Source organism: Peromyscus californicus, unplaced genomic scaffold, assembly GCF_007827085.1.
Source record: "Peromyscus californicus insignis strain IS unplaced genomic scaffold, ASM782708v3 Scaffold_8__1_contigs__length_139910024, whole genome shotgun sequence".
Classification (NCBI taxonomy): Eukaryota; Metazoa; Chordata; class Mammalia; order Rodentia; family Cricetidae; genus Peromyscus; species Peromyscus californicus.
In genome coordinates, this window is record NW_026294606.1 from 18026916 (window position 1) to 18048399 (window position 21484).

At 44.0% G+C, this 21484-nt stretch overlaps 1 protein-coding gene across 1 annotated transcript in view; it reads right to left on the reverse strand.

The window, feature by feature from the left end:
- Window positions 1–3430: 3430 nt before the first annotated feature.
- Stmnd1 (stathmin domain containing 1) overlaps window positions 3431–21484 on the reverse strand; it is a 36745-nt gene continuing 18691 nt past the window's right edge. Inside the window, exons 2-5 of the mRNA XM_052728484.1 lie at window positions 20676–20856; window positions 15852–16006; window positions 5040–5171; window positions 3431–3789 (exon numbers count right to left, since the gene is read on the reverse strand). Coding sequence (XP_052584444.1) covers window positions 3505–3789; window positions 5040–5171; window positions 15852–16006; window positions 20676–20856 — 753 coding nt within the window. The 3' untranslated portion in view covers window positions 3431–3504. The remainder of the gene's footprint in view (window positions 3790–5039; window positions 5172–15851; window positions 16007–20675; window positions 20857–21484) is intronic.

Here is a 21484-nt window from a genome sequence, read left to right on the forward strand (position 1 = left end):
CAGCGTCCTGGGTCCAGGAACCAAGAGAGCCGGCCCATCCGGATCTTGGGTCTTCAGGGTCCTCTCTCGGCCCCACCTTGCAGGCGTGACAGTTACCGAAGCCTCAGTGGGGGTTGGAACTTCCAGATCAAAGCTGGAATGGCTACCCACTACAGATCTGTGCCATGGACTGGGACTAGAGATGGGGGAGAGAGGAAGGGAAAGCTACAGAGCTCGGGATGAGAGCTAGGCGGCTGAGGGAGAGCTGAAGATCTGTAGCTAGCTTATCTGCTTCTCTGGCTGCAGTTGCTGTAGGGTACCAGCCTACAAGAGTCTCAAGAGTCATTGATTTAAACATAAGCTTTAGTGAGCAGTCGACAATAAGGAAAAGATGGGAAAAAAATCTGTTTTGTTTTTTCCCTAATAATGGTCCACTTTAGCGTCTTAAGACTGGTGCATCTATATCCTAAATAGTGTACTTACCTGAAACGTTTACAGATAGCTTCATTAAGAATACTTTACTGTTAGATTTTCTAATCACCTTCCTCTCATCCTGCTGATGTGACTGGTACCCATAAGAAGATATGCAGTTATTATTCAGGATTCTTCACTGGGACTCAGAGTCCACATGCCTTTCCCAGTTCCCACTAAGAAGTGCTCTGACCATAAAGTCTTTGCTTCTGCTCCTCTTTTGCATGTTAAACTCTACATAAGTAGAGGGCGTTTCAAACTAAGGTGCCAATGATAATGTTCACATCTACATACATTGTCAACCCACTGTATCCATGGGAGGGCTGGTTCCAGAACCATCCATGGGCCTTGTAATTGAAGGATGCTTTATCCTTCGAGTAAGATGGTGTATGCTTGATGAACACCCCTGCATGCATTAAAACATCTCTAGATTACTTACGGCAACTAATTCCATGTAGAGGCCATAGAGACATCTATCATACTGGATAGTTTAGGGAACGATGGCAAGAAGAATGGATGTATATTCTCAGCCCAGATGCTATAGGTTTTAGGGATATTTTCTCCCCACAGGTAGTTGAATCCTTGAATGAAATATTCAGAGGTACAGAGGAATCATTGTCATACTTTAATTCAACAAACATGCTGTTCATACCACTTTAAGAATTGTGAACCAGAGCACAAGAGTTCAGGAAAAACTATTATTTCAATATTTATGAAATTTGTGAATTTAATTTTGCAGGTACTATACGCTTGACTGAATATATTTTTGTGATGACTGAAAATTATTCAGACATGAGAGTGATACTCAGTTTGTCCTGTCTCCTTGTGTAATTGTCTTAGCTACTCTACATTTTGTGAGACTGACACTTGTCGCTATGGGAACACCCTCTCAGAAGAATCTTAGGATGGATAATAGAACATTGTGTTGCTCACATGTTGATTTATTAAATGATGTTCCATAAATATTGAGGCATATTTCAGTTTGCACTACATTTTTAATACATGATTTCATTTGATACATCGCTCTAATAGAGATTATCTGCAATGATCAGACAAAATAGAGACACAGAGCCTTTCCAAAGTCACACTAAGAGTAGATATTGACTTGAATGGATATTGATTCCACAATGACTTCCTTGCCTCAGTGGCCTGAGGATGTCTAAGTTCTTGAACAAAGAGAGACCCAAAATGCCCTTCTGCAAAATCCCAAAGGGCAGTCAAACCGGAGATGCTTAAGTAGCTTAAGTATTCCCCAGGTCAAATGACTGTTCCCAGCTACTGGATCCCAGTGGGAAAGGTCACTCCTGATTCTCGAAGATGTATTGGCACTAAACAATGTTTACACCTTACTTGCTTTGTACAACTAGCTCTCCAAGATACAAAAGGCAGAACCACTGTCACAGGACAGTTACTGTTCTGCCCTGCAGGAACTGAGAATAATCTACTGTCAAGGACGTGTGTCAGTCAGACAGTCCTACACAAAGCAATATGTGCGAAGGTGAGAGACAGAAGAGAAGGTCATGAACTGAGCAGGGGTTGAGGAAGTGACCTCTGAGAAGACACCAGAGAAGCCAGAAGGCATTTATCAATAGCCGTAAAGGGAGAGAGGAAACAGGACATGGCATATGCAAATACCAATAGGCTACTCTCTGTGTGTGTGTGTGTGTGTGTGTGTGTGTGTGTGTGTGTGTGTGTGTGTGCTGATTCCAAGGAACCAGGAAAAGTCCAATTTTGGTGAACTATAAAATCTAAGTTCCTTACAGCAACTCAGAGCCTGTTTGTCTGACAGTCTCATGTAGCCCAGGCTGGCCTTGAATTTACTATGTCGCTGAAGTCGATCACAAACTTCTGATTCTCCTGTTTCCACTGCCCAAGTGCTCAGATCATGGGCATGCATTACCCAGTTGATGTAGTGCTGGGGATGGAACCCTGGCTTTGTGCAAACAAGGCAAGCACTCTACAAACTGATCTACAACCCCAGCAAAGAGTAGAATCAAACCATTGATCTTCCAGTTAGCAGTGAACCTCAATATCCAGCTGAGCCACAGACACAGGCAACACGTATTTTCATTTGGACAACTCAGATGCAGGGGCCAGGCAGGGTGGAGCAAAGGTCTTAAACAGACCTCAGTTGTATAGAGGTTGAGAAAAACTGTTGAATGATGATGGATAAGGTAGTCTAAGGTAGGTAGGGGCAGGAGAAAAATGTGAAAACAAATGGATGAGATCTTCAGAATGTAAGTTCAGCAGACCCGATTCTTGACTGGTGGTAAAAGGAACAGAGAACAAAGAAATAATCCCAGAAAGGTGGGAGTAGCAAACTCTGGAGCTCAGAGAACCCACAGGGCTGACGCTCAGTCCCCTTAGCTGCTCCTCCTCCACCCCAATCAGAGTTTTTCTTCTTCAACACAAAAAGCACATGATGCTTTACACAGTTCTCTGTTGTTTTGTTTTGGGTGGTAAGGGTGGAACCCGGGGCAGCTGATGTGATATCTGAGTGCTTTCCCACAGAACACTATCCTCACTCTTCATACCTGACATTACTTTGACCACTGGATATAGATGACTTAAATTATACAGATAAAATTGTAACTAAGCCAACTTCAAGATACTGCTTTATTTTTTTTTGACAGCGAAGAATTAAAACGTAAGAAATACACAGATTATTAAAATATATAACATTCATCTATGCAACTTGTCGTGAAGGATTCATCTGTAGGTGCAGCCAAGGTTAGAAATGAAAAGGGAGAATTTCGTTTGGCACGAGCATCTTCATGGGAGCTGGCAGGAACTTCTGAATCTAAGACCTCTACCTAATACTGGAAGCCACTCTCTAGAACGCCAGCCTTGGGACTCCCCACCCCTCCTTGGTAATTATAGCCTTTAATTCACGCAACTAAAATTCATCCCTTGCTGCTCATACAATCAATCATCCTTAATCCCCCACCCCCCACCCCCTACCCTGGGCAGAAGTGTCAACTGTAGAGCCCAGTCACTTTTTAAAGGCCACGAGAGAATGGACCACTTTGTGAGATTCCTTTTGAAAACGGAGTATTAGAATATGTCATCCTCTTGGTTGTAATACATGTCTGACTCCACAATCCCCAAAGCTGCGCAGGTGTCGTTCCTAATCATCGGGGCCACATCACTTTCACTCTTCTTCCTTTTTAGTGGCTCTCCTTCCTGCACGTAGGACCTCTGCAAAGCAGGGGTGCTCACAGCTGGGAGACCTTTTGCAAACAGAGCCTCCACCCTTCCTGGTTCAGCTGCATCTGAAGAATTAGCGGTGGGCAGAAGTCGGTCACTCCGGAGCCGTTTTCTTACTTCTTCATTTTTTGTCTGAAAAGTAATACTAAAGAATGAAAAAGAGCCCTGGCGGTGTGATTTCCTTCACGTTCTCATTCATCCTGCTTGTCCCGATCACTTTCACTTTTTCTATAACTACTTAGTCTGGGAACAGATGATCGTTCGGGAACCATGTTGAAAGAGACAAACATAGGGCCTACCCTCACAGAGTTTATAGTCTAGTCCTTGCACCCAAGGCTACCAAAGGGAGGCAAAATGAAGGAGACTAGACCAACACTGTATCCCTAACAACAGGTTTTGGGTTGTGGGCTCTAGTGCTTAAAAGTGCAGGCAGGAGCTGATCTGACGGTCTTTAGAGCCCACTCTCAGCTCAGTACCCATCCCTACCCTGCTTGTCCTCCTCCCTCTCACTCCAGTGGAAATTTCCCCCAAACTTGACTTAATTCAGAGAACTGAATAGTATTCATTTAGGCCATGTAGCTGAAACAACCAATTTCAACTGAGTTCACGGTGCTGCTTCATTCCTGCACAATACAAAAGTAAGTTTTGAGGAAAAACCAGCAACAAAGTGTGCAGCACAAGAAGCACTCAGCTCACTGAGATGCAGTGGATCAGTGCACTCGTTTTGTCTCGAGGCTGCTGATTGGCAAGGTCCGGCAGCAGCTCATCTCAGCAGGCAGTCAGCCCCTCAGACTAGCGTCCACAGCTTAGCCCCTCAGACTAGCATTCATGGCTCAACCCCTCAGACTAACATCCACGGCTCAGCCCCTCAGACTAGCTAGCATCCACGGCTCAAACCCTCAGACTAACATCCAAGCTCAGCCCCTCAGACTAACATCCACAGCTCAGCCCCTCAGACTAGCATTCATGGCTCAACCCCTCAGACTAGCATCCGCAGCTCAGGCCCTCAGACTAGCACCCGCAGCTCAGGCCCTCAGACTAGCACCCGCAGCTCAGGCCCTCAGACTAGCACCCGCAGCTCAGGCCCTCAGACTGGCATCCGCAGCTCAGGCCCTCAGATTGGCATCCGCAGCTCAGGCCCTCAGACTGGCATCCGCAGCTCAGGCCCTCAGACTAGCATCCGCAGCTCAGGCCCTCAGACTAGCACCCACAGCTCAGGCCCTCAGACTAGCACCCGCAGCTCAGGCCCTCAGACTAGCATCCGCAGCTCAGGCCCTCAGACTAGCATCCACAGCTCAGACCCTCAGACTAGCACCCGCAGCTCAGGCCCTGAGACTAGCATCCACAGCTCAGGCCCTCAGACTAGCACCCGCAGCTCTAACCTTTCGGCGTTCTTCGGCCGCCTGCATCTTTTCTTCTATGTCTTGGATTGTGAAATCTTTTACCTCCTTTTTCACCTTAAGCTTTTTCAGTCTGGCCGGTGGCTTTCTCAGTGGCTTTTCAGTAGTGTCCACCTGGAGGAAGACATTTTGCTTTTAATGGAGAAGTGATTATTACCGTGGCCCAGGAGATGAACAGGCGAGAAGAACAGTTTAAAATGCAAATTTCAGAATCTAAACTTTCTAGTGGCAGATGAATGCAATAGAAACTTGAAATCTGTAAGAGCAGAATTGTATTTATAATTCTTATTATTTGCATGTGTGTGAAAGTCTAGCTCAATGTGACAAAATCAGAGTTTAACTTTAGTCGATTGACCTATAATCTTCAATGACAGCAACTGATTTCATAATATTCTGTGTGTAACCAATTATTTTCACTTGGACAGAGACTAGCTTTTATTACTTTTTGGTCTAATGATGGAGAGAGATTATTAATTGTTATTGAGCAACAACTCTATGCTAGACTTTGCTGCTGGTATTTGACAAATATTTTCCTGACAACAGTAAAAATGTCCCATTTTATATGAATGACCACTCTTTCAGCAGTTCAGAAAAGTGATAATGACTTTCTAGTTATGCATCTAGTTACAAAAAGTAAAATTACAGTAAAGGGCTACAAAGTTTTAACTTGTATTCTCTTCCAAAAATACAGTTTACAGTATGCATTTACAATGGACAATTAATATACAAACACCCTCCTAACCCTCTACTTAATCACTCCAACCATACCCCTCAGTAGGAACCTATCTTATAAATCTCTCTCTCTCTCTCTCTCTCTCTCTCTCTCTCTCTCTCTCTCTCTTTCTGTGTGTGTGTTTGTGTGTGTGTGTGCAGGTATGCCCATACTATGATACTCTGATGAAGGTCTGAGGGCAACCTCAGATGGCCAGCCTAGCTTTCACCTTAGACAGGGTCACTTATTCACTGTTGCATATGCAGGATAACTAGCCCAAGAGATTCAGGGGACCTGAAGTATATACACATGAGTGACCACATCCTCCTTTATGTTGGCCCTGGGGAGCTAAACTCAGGTCCCCAGGGATTGTTTTCCCTATGAAGCCATCTCCCCAGCCCCTTAGCAGGGACCTTTTTAAAGAGTTTGTGGACCTTTCCAGATATTCTCTGTAATGCATGTCCATATACATACATACATACATATACAGATGCAAGGCATCTGCAATACTAAATAAGATCTAAATATGATTGTGCCACACTCACTGCCCACGTTTACATCCTTTATTTAATATGGACATCTCTCTAGGTCAGCATACATAGATTTATTACGACTGCAGGAAGTTTTCAATAAACTCTAAGTCTTCACTATAAAATGAACCAATATACTGCTCTGAATAATCTCTCTAGAGATTTCTCTTTAAAAACAGGGAGCTATCAATATTCATTATAATTTCCCAAAGACCGACTCTTCAAAGTAAGGAAAATAAACCAGGGAGACAAGAACAGGCATTTAACAGAAGAGAAGGCCAACGACGGGACACAGACCTGCCCTCCGATCCCACAAGTGACTTTCCACGAGCTGCTCGCACACTCTGTGAGCCTGAGGTCCTCATCAGCAGCACAGCCTTAACGATCCTTATTTCACAGGATCCGGTTTTGTTCTTGTTTTCAAGGGAGAAGAAAGCCCGCGATGCCACTTGGGAAGGGCAACTGCTTTTCAGGAAACCGGGGCCTGCTTTCAGGGGCAACCCATTACATCACAATGGCCCACAGAATTGTCACAATGGCCTGTGCAGACAGGAGGGGTGCCAGGAGCAGATGAGACACTGGAAGAGGAAGTGATGAAGCAGTGTGCTCTCTTACTAACAACCCCTGTGTGTCTGAGGTGACATTCTTTTGGAATGCAGTTCTCTTAACTGATGACAGGAGAGAGGGTTGCTGTTTCTATCTTTGAGATCTAGGATCCTCAGAAAGTCCTTAAAGTTTTTTTCATTTTATTATGGGTGTTTTGTCTGCATGTATATTTGTGTGCCATGTGCATGTTGTGCCCTAAAAGACTAGAAGAGGGCACTGGGTCTCCTGGAATTAGAGTTACAAATGGCTATGGCTATGAACCATTAGTGCTAGCAATCAAACCCAGGACTTGTGGAAGAACAGCCAGTTCTCTCAACCAATGAACTATCCTTCCAGCCCCATCTCAGAAAGTCTTTAAAAAGGAAAACCCTCATTGAGATTGTTGCTCTTTATAACCACTGGATGTTTATGTAGTATGAGATTTTCTACTATGGGAACCGAGCTACTCATTAAAGCAAGTTCCCTCAGTCATTATTTATATCATTTTTATGACATTTGGTTCTTAAGCTTCCTTCTGGCAAAAGCCACTTGCTGGAAAGAGGGACATACTTGCTATGAAGGCTCAACTTGAGATACTTTGAAATTAATATGTAAACATTTTTAGGGATGTTCACTCACAGAAGGCTAAAAGAAAATGGCAATCCAAGAGCCAACGAGGGCCTGGCACACCAGACATCACAAAGCAGTCTGAACTACTGTGGGATGGTCCTTCTGTACGTTGCAAATATGTATTTCTCTCATTGGTTGACAATAAAGTTGTTTTGGTCTATGGCAAGACAGGATAAGGTTAGGTGGAAAAATCAAACTAGGACTGAGAGGAAGGGTGGAGGTGGGGGTGGGGAGGGGGTCAAGACAGACGCTGCAAGCTGCCCAAAAAGCAAGATGCCAGAGGACTGGTAAAGCCATGGCCACGTGGCAGTACGTAGATGAATAAAAATGGGTTAAATTAAATGTAAGAGCTAGTTAATAACAAGCCTGAGCCATCAGCCAAACATTTACAATTAATATAAGCCTCTCTGTGGTAATTTGGGAAGTGGTCTCCAGGTGTAATCAGGCATACTGGACCAAAGCTCTGCCTCCATTTACACTAAACCTTAACAGAAATCATGAAGCCAGTAAAGAGCTCTGAGAGCAGTTTGAGTTTTCTGATTGGGGAAGATGTTTCCCTTGACTTATCCCTAAATAATGCCTGTGGATTTACCTTATGTCACCCTTTGGAACGTGGACTCTTATCTCTGAGGCCCTTGTCCTTTCTTGAGTTTGAATGTTATGCTAAAACCACCACCATGATGATCTGGCTTTGGGTGCAGTTTGTAGAGAGCTTGCCTAGCCCGAATGAAGATCTGTTTTAATCTCCAGTACTGTGTAAACCAGGCAAGACCATCCTTGGCTACATAGTGAGTTCAAGGCCAGCCTGGGTGACATGAAACCTTGCTTTAAAACAGACAGACAGAAATCAAAATTCAAAGACCCCTATAAACAGATCTGTATTCTTTATAAATGAAGTTCAGGTAGGCAGAATCTATGAAATGGTGACCCTTACCAGTGATAACAATGCTCGCATTATACACAGAGATGTCTAGACCCCAAGCCTCAGAAGTCTAGCAAAGCTACCAGTTCAGTTGCTTTCTTTGGGAACAGTATCAGAGAACTGACAGTCCCGAGCACAACATTTGGGGCTAAGATTTGAGTTGGCGTTTTGGCCAAGCTGACACACACAGGCCTGTCTTATATCCAATGCATGTTCCTTAGAGCTTTCCTAATTATCTCTTCACCTACAAATGAGCCCACCTTGGTTATGCTCCCTGAGGGAGTCTTGTGCACAGAAGAGATCCAAGCTCCCTGCAGTCGATCTGGTCATTCCCGTTCTTTGGCCTCCAGGCCTTGGTGAGGGTGGTCACTCTGACCACTGACTGATATTTTTGAGTCCTAACTCACCCAGCTTCCTCCTTTTCCTCTCTATAAGGCTCAGCAAATAATATTGGAGACTCTGCTGCAATGTGGATTCCTTATCTACACCGAAGGTGACCCAATTCAGAAACAGAGATGACAATAAACTTGAACCAGACAGGAAGAATTAGTAAAGAATTCACCTAGTTTGTGGAAAGAAGCCAGGGTATGCTAAGAGATGCAGGGACGTGAGTTTGGGACTACAGCCCCCTGGAGGCAATAACACCCCTCTCCATATGTATGTAATTGTGTTTGTGCATGTGCACACATTTTGTACAGGTATGCATGCATATGTGTGTGTGCACATATGGAGGCCAGAGGTCGATGTCGAGTGCCTTCCTCTAGTGCTTTCAATCTTATTTTTTGAGACAGAGTGTGTTAGTGTTATTATTGCTGTGATGAAACACCGTAATGGAAGGCTACTTGGGGAGGAAAGGGTTTATTTATTCTGCTTACACTTCCACAGCACTGTTCATCATTGAAGGAAGTCAGGACAGGAACTCAATAAGGGCAGGAACCTGGAAACAGGAGCTGATGCAGAGGCCATGGAGGAGTGCTGATTACTGGCTTGCTCCTCATGTCTTGCTCAGCCTGCTTTCTTACAGAAACCAGGACCACCAGACTGGGGTTGGAGCCACCCACCATGGGCAGGGCCCTCTTCCATCAGCAACTAACTGAGAAAATGCCCTATAGCCTAATGTCATGGAGGCATTTTCTTAATTGAAGTCCCCTAACTTCAGATGACTTTAGCTTGTGTCAAGCTGACATAAAACTAGCTGGCACACATGGAGCTCACCAATTCTTCAAGTCCAGCTAATCAATCAGCTCCAGGGATCTGCCTATTTCTGTCTCCCAAGAACTGGGTTGCAGTCCTGAGCCACCGTGCCTGGCTTTTTACGTGGGTGCTGGGGATTTGAACACAGGTCTTCTTCATGCTTGCCCAGCAGGCACTCACCTGCTTAGGCATCTCCCCAACTCCTTCTTAATATTTATTTCATACCATTTTAACTCTTATGTAAGAACAGAATCTTCTATTATAACTTTTGCTCCAATGGGAATGAGGGCTAGTTTATTCTGAGCAAAATATGAATGGCCATGGCCTGGGCACATTCATTCAGGGTGCACTGAATGATGCATTGTCTCGTGAAAGTGCTTACATCATCTCTTATGGTAGCAGAACAAAGACAGTCAATGCATTTACCAAATGCACTGCCCAGCAAAGCAGGGAAATCCATGGTGCCGGTTTAGACGCTATCTCATGACACTCTTAGCTTCTGGACTGGTGGAGCCTAGATGTGTCAGACTTAGTGATGCCTTCCAAGGGTTCGTCTAAGAGTGAAGGGGATGCCAGGTCAGAGACAGAGGGGGAGCCATCAGTGGTTATGAAGAGGACTAAAGACAGGCTCTCAATCTGCAGCATTCCAGCTCTCCACACTCACCATGTTCTAGTCAGTCAGAACGCAGACTCTTCAGCATAAGCAGGTGTGGCCTTTTCAGGGGACTTCGGCTCAAAGCACAAACATTCTTGAGAACTGTTTATCCAGAGAGGACTACATAAGTGATAAAAATCGGGCAAAAAGATGAAAGGGGTGCTGTGGTGGGCACAGGGATGCCATGGACAAGTGGGGTAGGACTGGTTTCCTAAGATGCCCCGGTTGAGAAGAGTGACGGCGCCTCACTTTTAGCGTTCTTTATTGTACTTCAAGGGAAACCACAGTGAAGGATAAGAAGAGGCCAGGAAGAGGACAGATTTATATCCAGAGTTCCTGTGCTTGTGAATGGCACTGCCCCACACCATAAGTCTTATTTTTAAGGTATTCTCACACTTATTCTAGCTCCCCCATAGCATTTATTTATTTTTTTTTCCAGCTAGGCACAGTGGCACACAACTGTAATCCTAACACTTGGTCAGCTGAGCCAGGAGGATGGCAGAGAGTTTGAGAGCAATTAGGCTGCATAGCAAGACTCTGCCTCAGAAAACAAAAGCAAACAAAGCCGGAATTCCCTAGAGCAGGCAAGGAACACTTTGGAACACTTGACTGGATGCCCCGCACCATGATAACTGCTGGCATTTCCTTTGTATTTCCCTTGATTCCTTGGTTCGATTTTCAGTCAATTATGAAGCGTTCCAAAAATACCAACTGCTTCAAAGTGTTAACAGTGTAACTTCTCAGACTTTATGTGACCCCCACCCACCCTTCAGTTTTAACTGTGATCTTTTTATATTTGTCCCCAGCTTTCCCCCAAATATCTAAGGCGTGTGCTGTGTTACACACTCAAGCTCACGTGAGCTGGAAGCGGCTTCATCTGTGACCCCAGCACCCAAAATTCCTCCTTATTCCAGAGGCTTTCTGGGGGACAATCTTGGTCTCTTTTCGTGAAAATGTATTTTCCAGACTATTTCAGAATTCTCTTTTACAAGAAAGGAGTGTGGACTACAATTACAAATGCTTCAGCCCTTCCCACCTGATAATGAACTCGGCTTCATGTGCAGGTGTGTGGTCAGAGGGGTGGGTCTCAGACTGGGCTACCCACAGCGTCATCTAGAAGATTCTGAAAGCATTGAAAGCCAAACCTGATGCTCAGGCACTAGTCCAAGGTGGGATCGGGGTCCTGGGAGTTTTGGAATCTTCCTAAGTGACTTACTCCAATGTCAGGTTAAAACCCAGGACATTGGGTTACAAAGCAAACAGGGCTGTGTGCTGCTGCTCTGGCCTGTTGCAAGCCTGACTTACACTGGGTCATGTGGGTCTAACACCACAGAGAGAAAAAGAATTGTGGTATACCCGTGGCCTGTGACATGAAATCCTTGTGAGGGGGTCCTATTCATGCTCCCTGTCCTGTCCTGTCCTGTCCTATCCCATCATATCCTATATTAGAACAGAATTTACCTTTAACACACTTAATGATATCAAAGTTCACACCCACCGCTGTCATGAATAGATCTCTTCCACAATTTCTTATGCTAATCATCCTGTGCACTCCCTTGTTAGAAGTCAGAACTCGCTCACCTCTGGCGACTGGCTCGCTAAGGTAAGTTGTAATTTTATTCCCACTGGTGTTAGCATCAAGGAGTTACTGCATCTCCCTGAAGGAGGCATCGCTTAGCAACCGAGTGTTTCCATATGTCTTCCTCCATTTGAATTGCTCTCCCATCTTTTGACATCATTTTCTTTTTTCTGTCCCCAGAGACTCACCTATAGCTAGAAAAATAGCCTCTCGCCTTCCTTATTACAGAGCTGTTTTTCTCGTATTTTCAAATACAATCAGATATTTATCATCATCCAAACTGTTGGATTGTGGTGATATTGTGGGAAAGTCAAATGACATTTGACTTTCCCTGACTGTGATAAAATACCCTGATGTAAGGAACTTCATGACGGAAGGGTTTGTTGGCTCACAGTTCCAGGTACAGACCATCATGGCCGAAAGCCTCAGCTGCAGGAACGTGAGGCAGCTGGTTGCACTGCATCCACAGCCAAAAAGAAAAGAGTGATGGGTGCTTATGTTCAGCTCACTTCTTTTCCTTATAGTCTAGAATCCCAGCCCAGGGAATGGTGCTACCCCCAGGGGGCAGTTCTTCCCACCTCCAATGACGTAATCAAGATGCACCCTCCCAGGCATGTCCAAAGATTAGTTTCTCAGGTGATTCTAGAACTCATCAAGTTGACAATTAAGATAAACCATCAAACAATGTCAGATGATTCCTTTTTTATTGTTGGCTGGCTGATGGTAGTCTCAATGTTTGCCATTCTCTTTTCCTCTCTGCACATACCTTCTATAGGCCCTACTTCGTTTTGTATAAAAAGAATGTCTGCAAATAGATCCATATTTATCACCGTGCACAAAACTTAAGTCCAAGTGGATCAAGGACCTCAACATAAATCCAGCTACTCTGAACCTGCTAGAAGAGAAAGTAGGAAGTAGTCTTGAACGCATTGGCATTGGAGACTACTTCCTAAATAGAACACCAGTAGCACAGACTCTGAGAGAAACAATCAATCAATGGGACCTTTTGAAACTGAGAAGCTTTTGTAGAGCAAAGGATACGGTCAACAAGGCAAAGCGACAGCCTACAGAATGGGAAAAGATCTTCACCAACCCCACATCTGACAGAGGACTGATATCCAGAATATATAAGGAACTCAAGAAATTAGACATCAAAATGCCCAACAGTCCAATTAAGAAATGGGCTATAGAACTAAACAGAGAATTCTCAACAGAGGAAACTCAAATGGCCGAAAGACATTTAAGGAATTGCTCAACATCCCTAATCATCAGGGAAATGCAAATCAAAACAACTCTGAGATACCACCTTACGCCTGTCAGAATGGCTAAGATCAAAAACACTGAAGACACCTTATGCTGGAGAGGATGTGGAGCTAGGGGAACTCTCCTCCACTGCTGGTGGGAATGCAAGCTTGTACAACCACTTTGGAAATCAATATGGCGCTTTCTTAGAAAATTGGGAATCAATCTCCCCCAAGATCCAGCTATACCACTCTTGGGCATATACCCAAGAAATGCTCAACCACACCATAAGAGCACTTGTTCAGCTATGTTCATATCAGCATTGTTTGTAATAGCCAGAACATGGAAACAACCCAGATGCCCTTCAACTGAAGAATGGATAAACAAAATGTGGTACATATACACAATGGAATACTACTCAGCAGAAAAAAACAATGGCATCATGAGGTTTGCAAACAAATGGATGGATCTAGAAAAAATCATCCTGAGTGAGGTAACCCAGACTCAGAAAGACAAACATGGTATGTACTCACTCATAGCAGGATACTAGACATGAAACAAGGATGAATTGTCTGCTACTCACATCACCAGGGAGGCTACCCGGAAAACAGGACCCCAAGAAAGACACAGGGATCGCCCAATGACAGAGAAATGGAATGAGATCTACATGAACAGCCTGGACATGAGTGGGGGTAATGAAAGGCGAGGGTCGAGGGAAAGAGAGCTTGGGGGAGCGGGAGATCCCAGCTGGATCAACAACAGAGAGGGAGAACAAGGAATAGGAGACCATGGTAAATGAAGACCACATGAGAACAGGAAGAAGCAAAGTGCTAGAGAGGCCCACAGAAATCCACAAAGATACCCACACAACAGACTGCTGGCAATGGTCGAGAGACAGCCCGAACTGACCTACTCTGGTGATGGGATGGCCAAACACCCTAATTGTTGTGCTAGAAACCTCATCCAACTACTGAGGGATCTGGATGCAGAGATCCATGACTAGGCCCTGGGTGGATCTCTGGGAGTCCAATTAACGAGAATGAGGAGGGTTTATATGAGCGAGAATTGTTGAGACCAAGGTTGGATAAAGCACAGGGACAAATAGCCAAATGAATGGAAACACATGAACTATGAACCAATGGCTGAGGGGTCCACACTGGATCAGGCCCTCCGAATGGGAGAGACAGTTGATTGGCTTGATCTGTTTGGGAGGCATCCAGGCAGTGGGACCAGATCTTGTGCTCATTGCATGAGTTGGCTGTTTGAAACCTGGGGCCTATGCAGGATTGTTTGGCTCGGCCTGGGAGGAGGGGACTAGACCTACCTGGACTGAGTCTACCAGGTTGACCTCAGTCTGTGGGGAAGGCTTTGCCCTGGAGGAGATGGGAATGGGGGGGGGGGCGTTGGGGGGGGGAGGTGAGGGGGACGGGAGGGGGGAGAACAAGGGAATCCGTGACCGATATGTAGAACTGAATTGTATTGCAAAATAAATTAAAAAAAAAAAAAAAAAAAAAAAAAAGAATGTCACTTTGGTTTTAATCCTTGAGTTTTCCCTATACAATTCACTAACTGTTTAAGCTTAACATATCTTAAGTGAATTGACCTACAGACTGTGTTGCGGTAATCACTACCAACTGTTTTCTATGCAGCTTTGACTAAACTTCTGGTCTCTGTTTTCACCTTTCTGTTTTTCCTTTCCTTTTCCCTCAGGCTCCTTTTCTCCCCGCGCCGCCCCCCCCCCCCCCGCCCCCCGCCCCCAATCTAACCTCTCTTTTGTCTGTGTGTCAAGTGCTAACTGGGTGCCTTGATTTAAAAACAAAGGAACAAATAAAATACTTAGTTCTCTTTAGAGTTTTATACAGAACGTATTAAAAATTTTAGGGCCACAGACATGGTTCAGCCTGAGTGAATACCTGAGATATTTTGGATCCTTAAAACTCCTGTAAAAAGCTGGACACAGTGGGACACACCTGTAATCCCAGGGATGAGATGGGTGTAGGAAACAGGAGGATCCCTGGAGACTGGGGGGCCTGCCTATGTGGCAAGTTCCAGGCCAATGAGAGACCCTATCTCAAGTAGAGACAGAAAGCATTGGAGGACTGGCATCTGAGCTTGTTCTCTGAGCTCCACATGTATGCCATATACACACATGCGTGCACACACACACACACACACACACACACACACACACACACACACGTTCACTTAAGTAAAAATTTAGAGCTGGAGACTTTCAGTTAAAATCAGAGAAAAAATATTTTTCGCATTAATGTGAAACAATGACAAATAAAACAAGATGAATCAACAAAGAAAAGAAACAGCATGGCAATTTCTGGAACCTTCTGATTTCCTCATGGTTGCAAGTAGGCATACCTGCTGGAGCACTGGCAGTTTTTCCTTTTGGATAAACCACAGTTTAGTTTTATACTCTACGAGGCAATGCTTAATAAAAATTGCTGAGAGAATGAAAGGTCGTTATTTCCTGGGACTTATTATGCCCAAATTTAGTAAAGCCTGAAGAATGCTTTATTGGCTTCATTAATCATTAATGGTTGGGGTGATTCTGAATCCACTGAGAATCACATCGTGCAGAGAAATAAGCAAATTTATACAGGAAAAATCTGGCTTAGACTAATGCTATCATTTATACTATAGGTCCTATATACTGGAAATAATGAGTTGTGATCAATCATATTTTATTGCTAATTTTAAGTATAAGCAAATGTTAATTACAAAATCACTTGCCATGACATCATATGACTCTCCATTTCTAAATACTTTGCTTCGGCTCTGTATGATTCCTTGGACAATTAACTCTTCCAGGATGTCTGATGACTTTGGTCGCTCCCGACTTTCCAGGAGTTGGGGTTTATTGATTATTCCATTGGCCACTGTGTCATCTAAAAGGAAAAGCATAAAGAAAAAGAAATTTAAGAATAAAGAGTTTATCTCTCAGTGCTAAATGGGGGCTGGAGAGATAGCTCTGTGGGTAAGAGAGCTTATTGTGAAATCACAAGGACCCAAGTTCAAATCCTCAGCACCCATGTAAAATGTCTGGCATAGTTATCATGCCCACAACCCCAGCGCTTGTAGGGGGACAGGGGATAGAGCCAAGAGGACCGCTGAGGCTTGCTGCCCTTCAGTCTAGTTGCAGGTCCACCAAGAAAACAAGGTGCAGAGTGGTAGAGCAGGACACCAGGACATCTTTTTCTAGCTCCATGTGCACCTGCACACGGTCTAGGGTACACAACACACACACACACACACACACACACACACACACACACACACACACACACCCCATCCTCACACACATACATGCATAAAGTAAATAATTTAAAGCTCTCAATGAGTACCTTATGTAAGTCACCAAACCAAATCTTATCTCAACACTTTTGTCTAAATATCTGGTTTCTTTTTAAATAATTCTATCTTTCTTATTTATTTATTTATTTATTTATTTATTTATTTATTTAATGTGTGCATGTGTGTCACTGCGTGAGTGTAGAGGTCAAAGGAGAATTTGGGGAAGCTGGTTCTGCCCTTCCACCGCGGGCATTCCAAGGCCTGAACTCAGGTTGGTAATGCCTACCTCCACAGCCCCAGTATCTGTTTTCCACTATAAAGCTCTATAATTCTTTGAAGTTCAAGTTTTTGCTGTCTTTGCAGAACAAACACATCAGCATCATCTATTCTTTACGTAGCGAGTGTCATGTGAACAGAATCAAGTCCGGTCCTCACGCTGCTATGTACAGCCTCTTTGTTGTAACAACATTCATACACTCGGGTCAGATGACACTGATTTGCTCCACTAATTACAACGCTCAACTGCAGCTGAGGCTGGAGACATTCTTCTGGTGACTCTTCTGAGCTGCAGTTTGGTTTCTATGCTTTGTATACAAACGGTAAACAGTGTGAAGTTGCCAAGGGCTGTCTGGTTCTGCAACCCTGGTATACAGTTTCACCATCTGCTAAATCTACAGAGGGAAAGCATGCCTTTGTGGAAAGAGCCCTTGAAAGGGACCAGAACTCCAGATCAGCTAAGATCTTATTAATGATTTTAAAGATGAACCCCGGAGCCGGTTGCAGGAGTGGATTTATGACCTGTACTCTTGAGACAGGCCTCCTCATCGCAAATCACCCATGAGCAGAACCCGCCACCTCCGCACCTTTAGATCATAAAATAAAGGGTGCAGGCTTGTTAGCCCAAAGATGCTTCTGCTTCCCCAGTCAGAAATGACACTGTGCAGAGCCCTCTGAAGTGAGTTCTCTTCAAAAAGTCCACTGTGTTCAGTGGATGGAGGCTTTCACAGCTGTTCCTAAACTCCGTGGTTACAAAGACAACTTTCATGAGTTTCTGTGGTTTGAAAACATATGCAGAGCTGGCGTGCATGCTGGCCAGCTGTTTCTCATTTCAAACCATTAGTCCACCTGTCACAAGAAAGTGCTTGACTGAACATCACCTGGCGTCAATACAGGGCCAGGCAGCTCAGTGCTTTCCAGTGCTGGCTCTTCAGCCTTGTGGGTGTGTGAAATGGAGCCCATTATCACTGCAAAGTGCTCTGTGCTGAGTCTTACAGAATGCACTCAAGCTGGGTGGTGGTGGTGCACACCTTTAATCCCAGCACTTGGGTGGCAGAGGCAGGCAGATCTCTGTGAGTTCCAGGACAGTCAGGGCTGTTACAGAGAGAAACCCTGTCTCTAAAAACAAAACAAAACAAGACAAAACAAACAAACAGCAACAACAACAAAAAGAAAGTGCTCAAACATGTAAGCAGATTGGAACCTTGGTAACACGGGCAAAAATCCAATGTAAAGGTCACAGGTAAATCTCTCCATGGAATCAGAGTGATTTTTTTTTGTCATTATTGTTAAAAGGTGGCCTTTCCTAGAGTGGGAACACATGCCCTTAAGTCTAAAACTTAGGAGGTGGAGGCAGAAGAATCAGGAGTTTCATGCCACCCCTGGCTATTTGAGACCCTATCCCAAAGCCAAAATGAAAACAAATTTTAAAAAAAGTGGACTTACCAGGAAGGGCTATTAACATAGTAATAACTACTATTTATTTACTGGTACTGTGCTAAGCACTTTATAATCTGTGCAGTATGTTCTGTTGTGGAATATTAGTTGAAGATGTGTTATGTTTGTTTGTGCTGTAGAACATTTGTTTAATGATGCAAAGATGTGTTGCGTTCTTTTATGTTGTTTTTGTTTAACTCTGTAAAGCTGTGATACTTTGCCTGTCTAAAACACCTGAATAGGCTAATAAAGAGCTGAATGGCCAATAGTTAGGCAGGAGAAAGGATAGGCAGGGCTGGCAGGCAGAGAGAATAAATAGGAGAAATCTGGGAAGAGAAGATTGAGGAATGAGAAAAGGAGGAGAGGAAGACATCAGGGGTCAGGCACCAAGTTACAGAGCAAGCCACAGAGTAAGAAGAAAGTTATATAGAATAGAGACAGATAAAAGCCCAGAGACAAAAGGTAGATGGGATAATAAGTTAAGAAAAGCTAGCTAGAAATAAGCCAAGCTAAGGCCGGGCATTTATAAGTAATAATAAGTCTCTCTGTATGTGTGTATTCATTTGGGAGCTGGGTGGCAGGTCCCCAAAAAGTAAAGAGCAAAGAGTAAAACCATCCAACTACAACATTCAGTTCAAACATGGATCTGTGAGAGAGGTGCTATTGTCTCTATAGGCACACGGATAGAGGTTAATTGCTCAAGGGGATGAGACTAGTTAGAGTGGTAACTAGGACTGAATCCAATTTCAACACCAAGTTCTCATCCTCGCTATTCTCTCTCCTAACTATGCTATTTGAGTAGCTGAACCACAAGCACTCCATCTCTCTCTCCCCAATGTTTCCAAAAGGATGTCACTAACATCAAGAAGTGAATAGAACCATTCCAACCCAATGTCTTGTGAGTCTACTAAAGTATTTGTCTTTACAGGTATAGTAAGTACCGTAGACCGAGATTCTTTGGAAATGTCAATCATTCCAACTCATTCTACTTAAGGCAGGAGGGGAGGTTTTACTTTGGCTCACAGTTGGGAGAAGCACAGTCGTCTCAGAGGTGAAGGCAGACACTGGGAGCAGATTGGTCTGCGGCACTGACCAAGACGTGCTCGGGTGGATTCCTCCCCTTTCCCTTTCAGTCTAGGACCCCAGCTTACGGGATGGTGCCACCCACATCCATTGTGGGTCTCCCCTCCTCAGTTCATCTGCTCTGAAATCATCCTCACAGACACAGCTGAGATGTGTCTGTCTCAGGCATGTCTTAGGTTTGTTGACATTGTCAAGTTGACAACTGAGTTTAAGCACCATCTAAAGGGGATGCTCAATAACTTAGTGACTTTAGAGGAAAACACCCCAAATGGAGGAACAGTGTGGGAAATGAATGGCAGGAATACATTAAAGTCTTCAAATATGGAAAAGGGCCTGGGTAGGTGTCTGGCAGCCAGGCAAACACTTGCTGTACAAGCATAAGGACTGGAGTTTGTACCCCAAGAACCTGAACAAAAGCTGGGTGAATGTGATATTATACCTGCAATCCCGGCATGCAGGAAGCAGAGACAGGGACTTCCTGTCTCCCCAGATGGCTAGTTAAAACAATAAGCTCTGGCTTTCCCAAGGCACTCTGCCTCTCTCTATAAGGGAGGCATCAATTGAAGAAGATACCAACCTTAGGCCTCCATACACACACATGCACCTGTACCCACACATGTACTCACATACACGCAAACATTATTTTATCAGCCAGATCTCCTGAAAATGGAGTTATAAGTGTTAGTGAGTTACCTGATATGGGTGCTGGGAATACACCCAGGTCCTCTGTATCAGCAATAAGTGCTCATAACCACTAAGCCAGCACTCTGGCCTTATCCCAGCTATTTTCCAATCTTAACTTGCAGTGAGAGAAAAAACAACAGGGCCATGGAACAAAAGTTTTCCCTGAACTAAAACAATGTTCTTTCCCTCCAGATCTGTGTTGTTCACTTTGTTCTAAAGGCAGACCCACTATAAATAAGATGTCATCACTCAACAGCAAGGAAGAGCTCGAAGGAAGGGAAACCACAGCATTGCATCAGAAGGGCCACAAATAGCGCTTTAAATAGCACACCAGCTCGTAATGACCTCTTTTATGTTTTTACTGTGTATTTGCTCAGGTTGTGGATGGGGCAAGGGAGGGGGCAGCTTAATGAAGATTTTATTTATTCTTCCAAACGTAAACCTCTCCTTTAGGAAGATGACAGCACAGTGGGGGCTTACATTCCCTTAAGCCATGTGATTTCTACCCCTAAAATTTGTTTTCAGTTCTCAACAAGGGCTCTTGCTGTTGCTGTTTTAAGATGACTTTAATTATTTCATCCACAAGATGAATGGCTAACATTAGTCACTCACATGATAAAGGCCTAAAACTAAATTCTAATATCTTAGAGATAAGAACCTTGCTGTTTAAAGTACATTAAGACCCCAAAGAAGTGATCAATGGGCTATCAGATACATATACTATATATTTAGGGGTCTACCAGATGTCTAGTAGAGATCAACAAGAACAGAGGCAAAGGTTACCTAAATTTATGCTCCCATTTATTTTACTTGGAGGTGGAGAACTTTCTGGAATAGTCCCAGGCAAGCTTCCTATCTGGGCTTGTTGGTACAGACTTTCAGCATTGTCTACAGTGTCCTTGGACCGTGCAGCTTCAGTTTGGGGGCTGCAATTCTCTTTGGAAGAAGTCACTCTGACATCAGCCTGTGAAAAGAGAACAGCTTGGTGAGATTTCCTAGGAAAATGAGAACAATATAGCAGGTCTGCTTTGTGAGCACTTACCAATTAGTGACTGTAGTAGTCTGATTAGTGATCATAGCCTATGGATGCTATGTTATACAGCCAAATGACCTAGCAGATGTGATTATATAATGCTCTCAGGATGGTAAGGCTATTGGAATTATTCATGTGAACCCCAGATGCAATCACAATTGTTTTTTATAAGAGACAGACAGAGAGGTTTGAATATAAAATGTCCCTAAAGGTTCATGTATTGAAGGCTTGGTCCCCAGCTAGTAGCCCTGTTGAGAGGTGGCTTGATCATAAGAATGATAATCTCACCAATGCAGTGACTCCTTGATGCATCATAGCTGAATGGGCTTAGGATGTGGTAATACAGGAAATAGGTCATTGAGGGGTATATCCTGTCTCTGGACCCTTGCTCTCTGGCTGTCTCTACTTCCCATTTGCAATAAGATGAGCAGCTTTGCTCTCTCAAGCTCTCTGCCATTATGCTTTGCCTCACAGCAAAGGACCAAGTGCCCATGGATTGAAACCTCTGAAACATCTAGCAAAAATAAATCTTTCCCACTTAAGTTGTTTATCTAAAGCA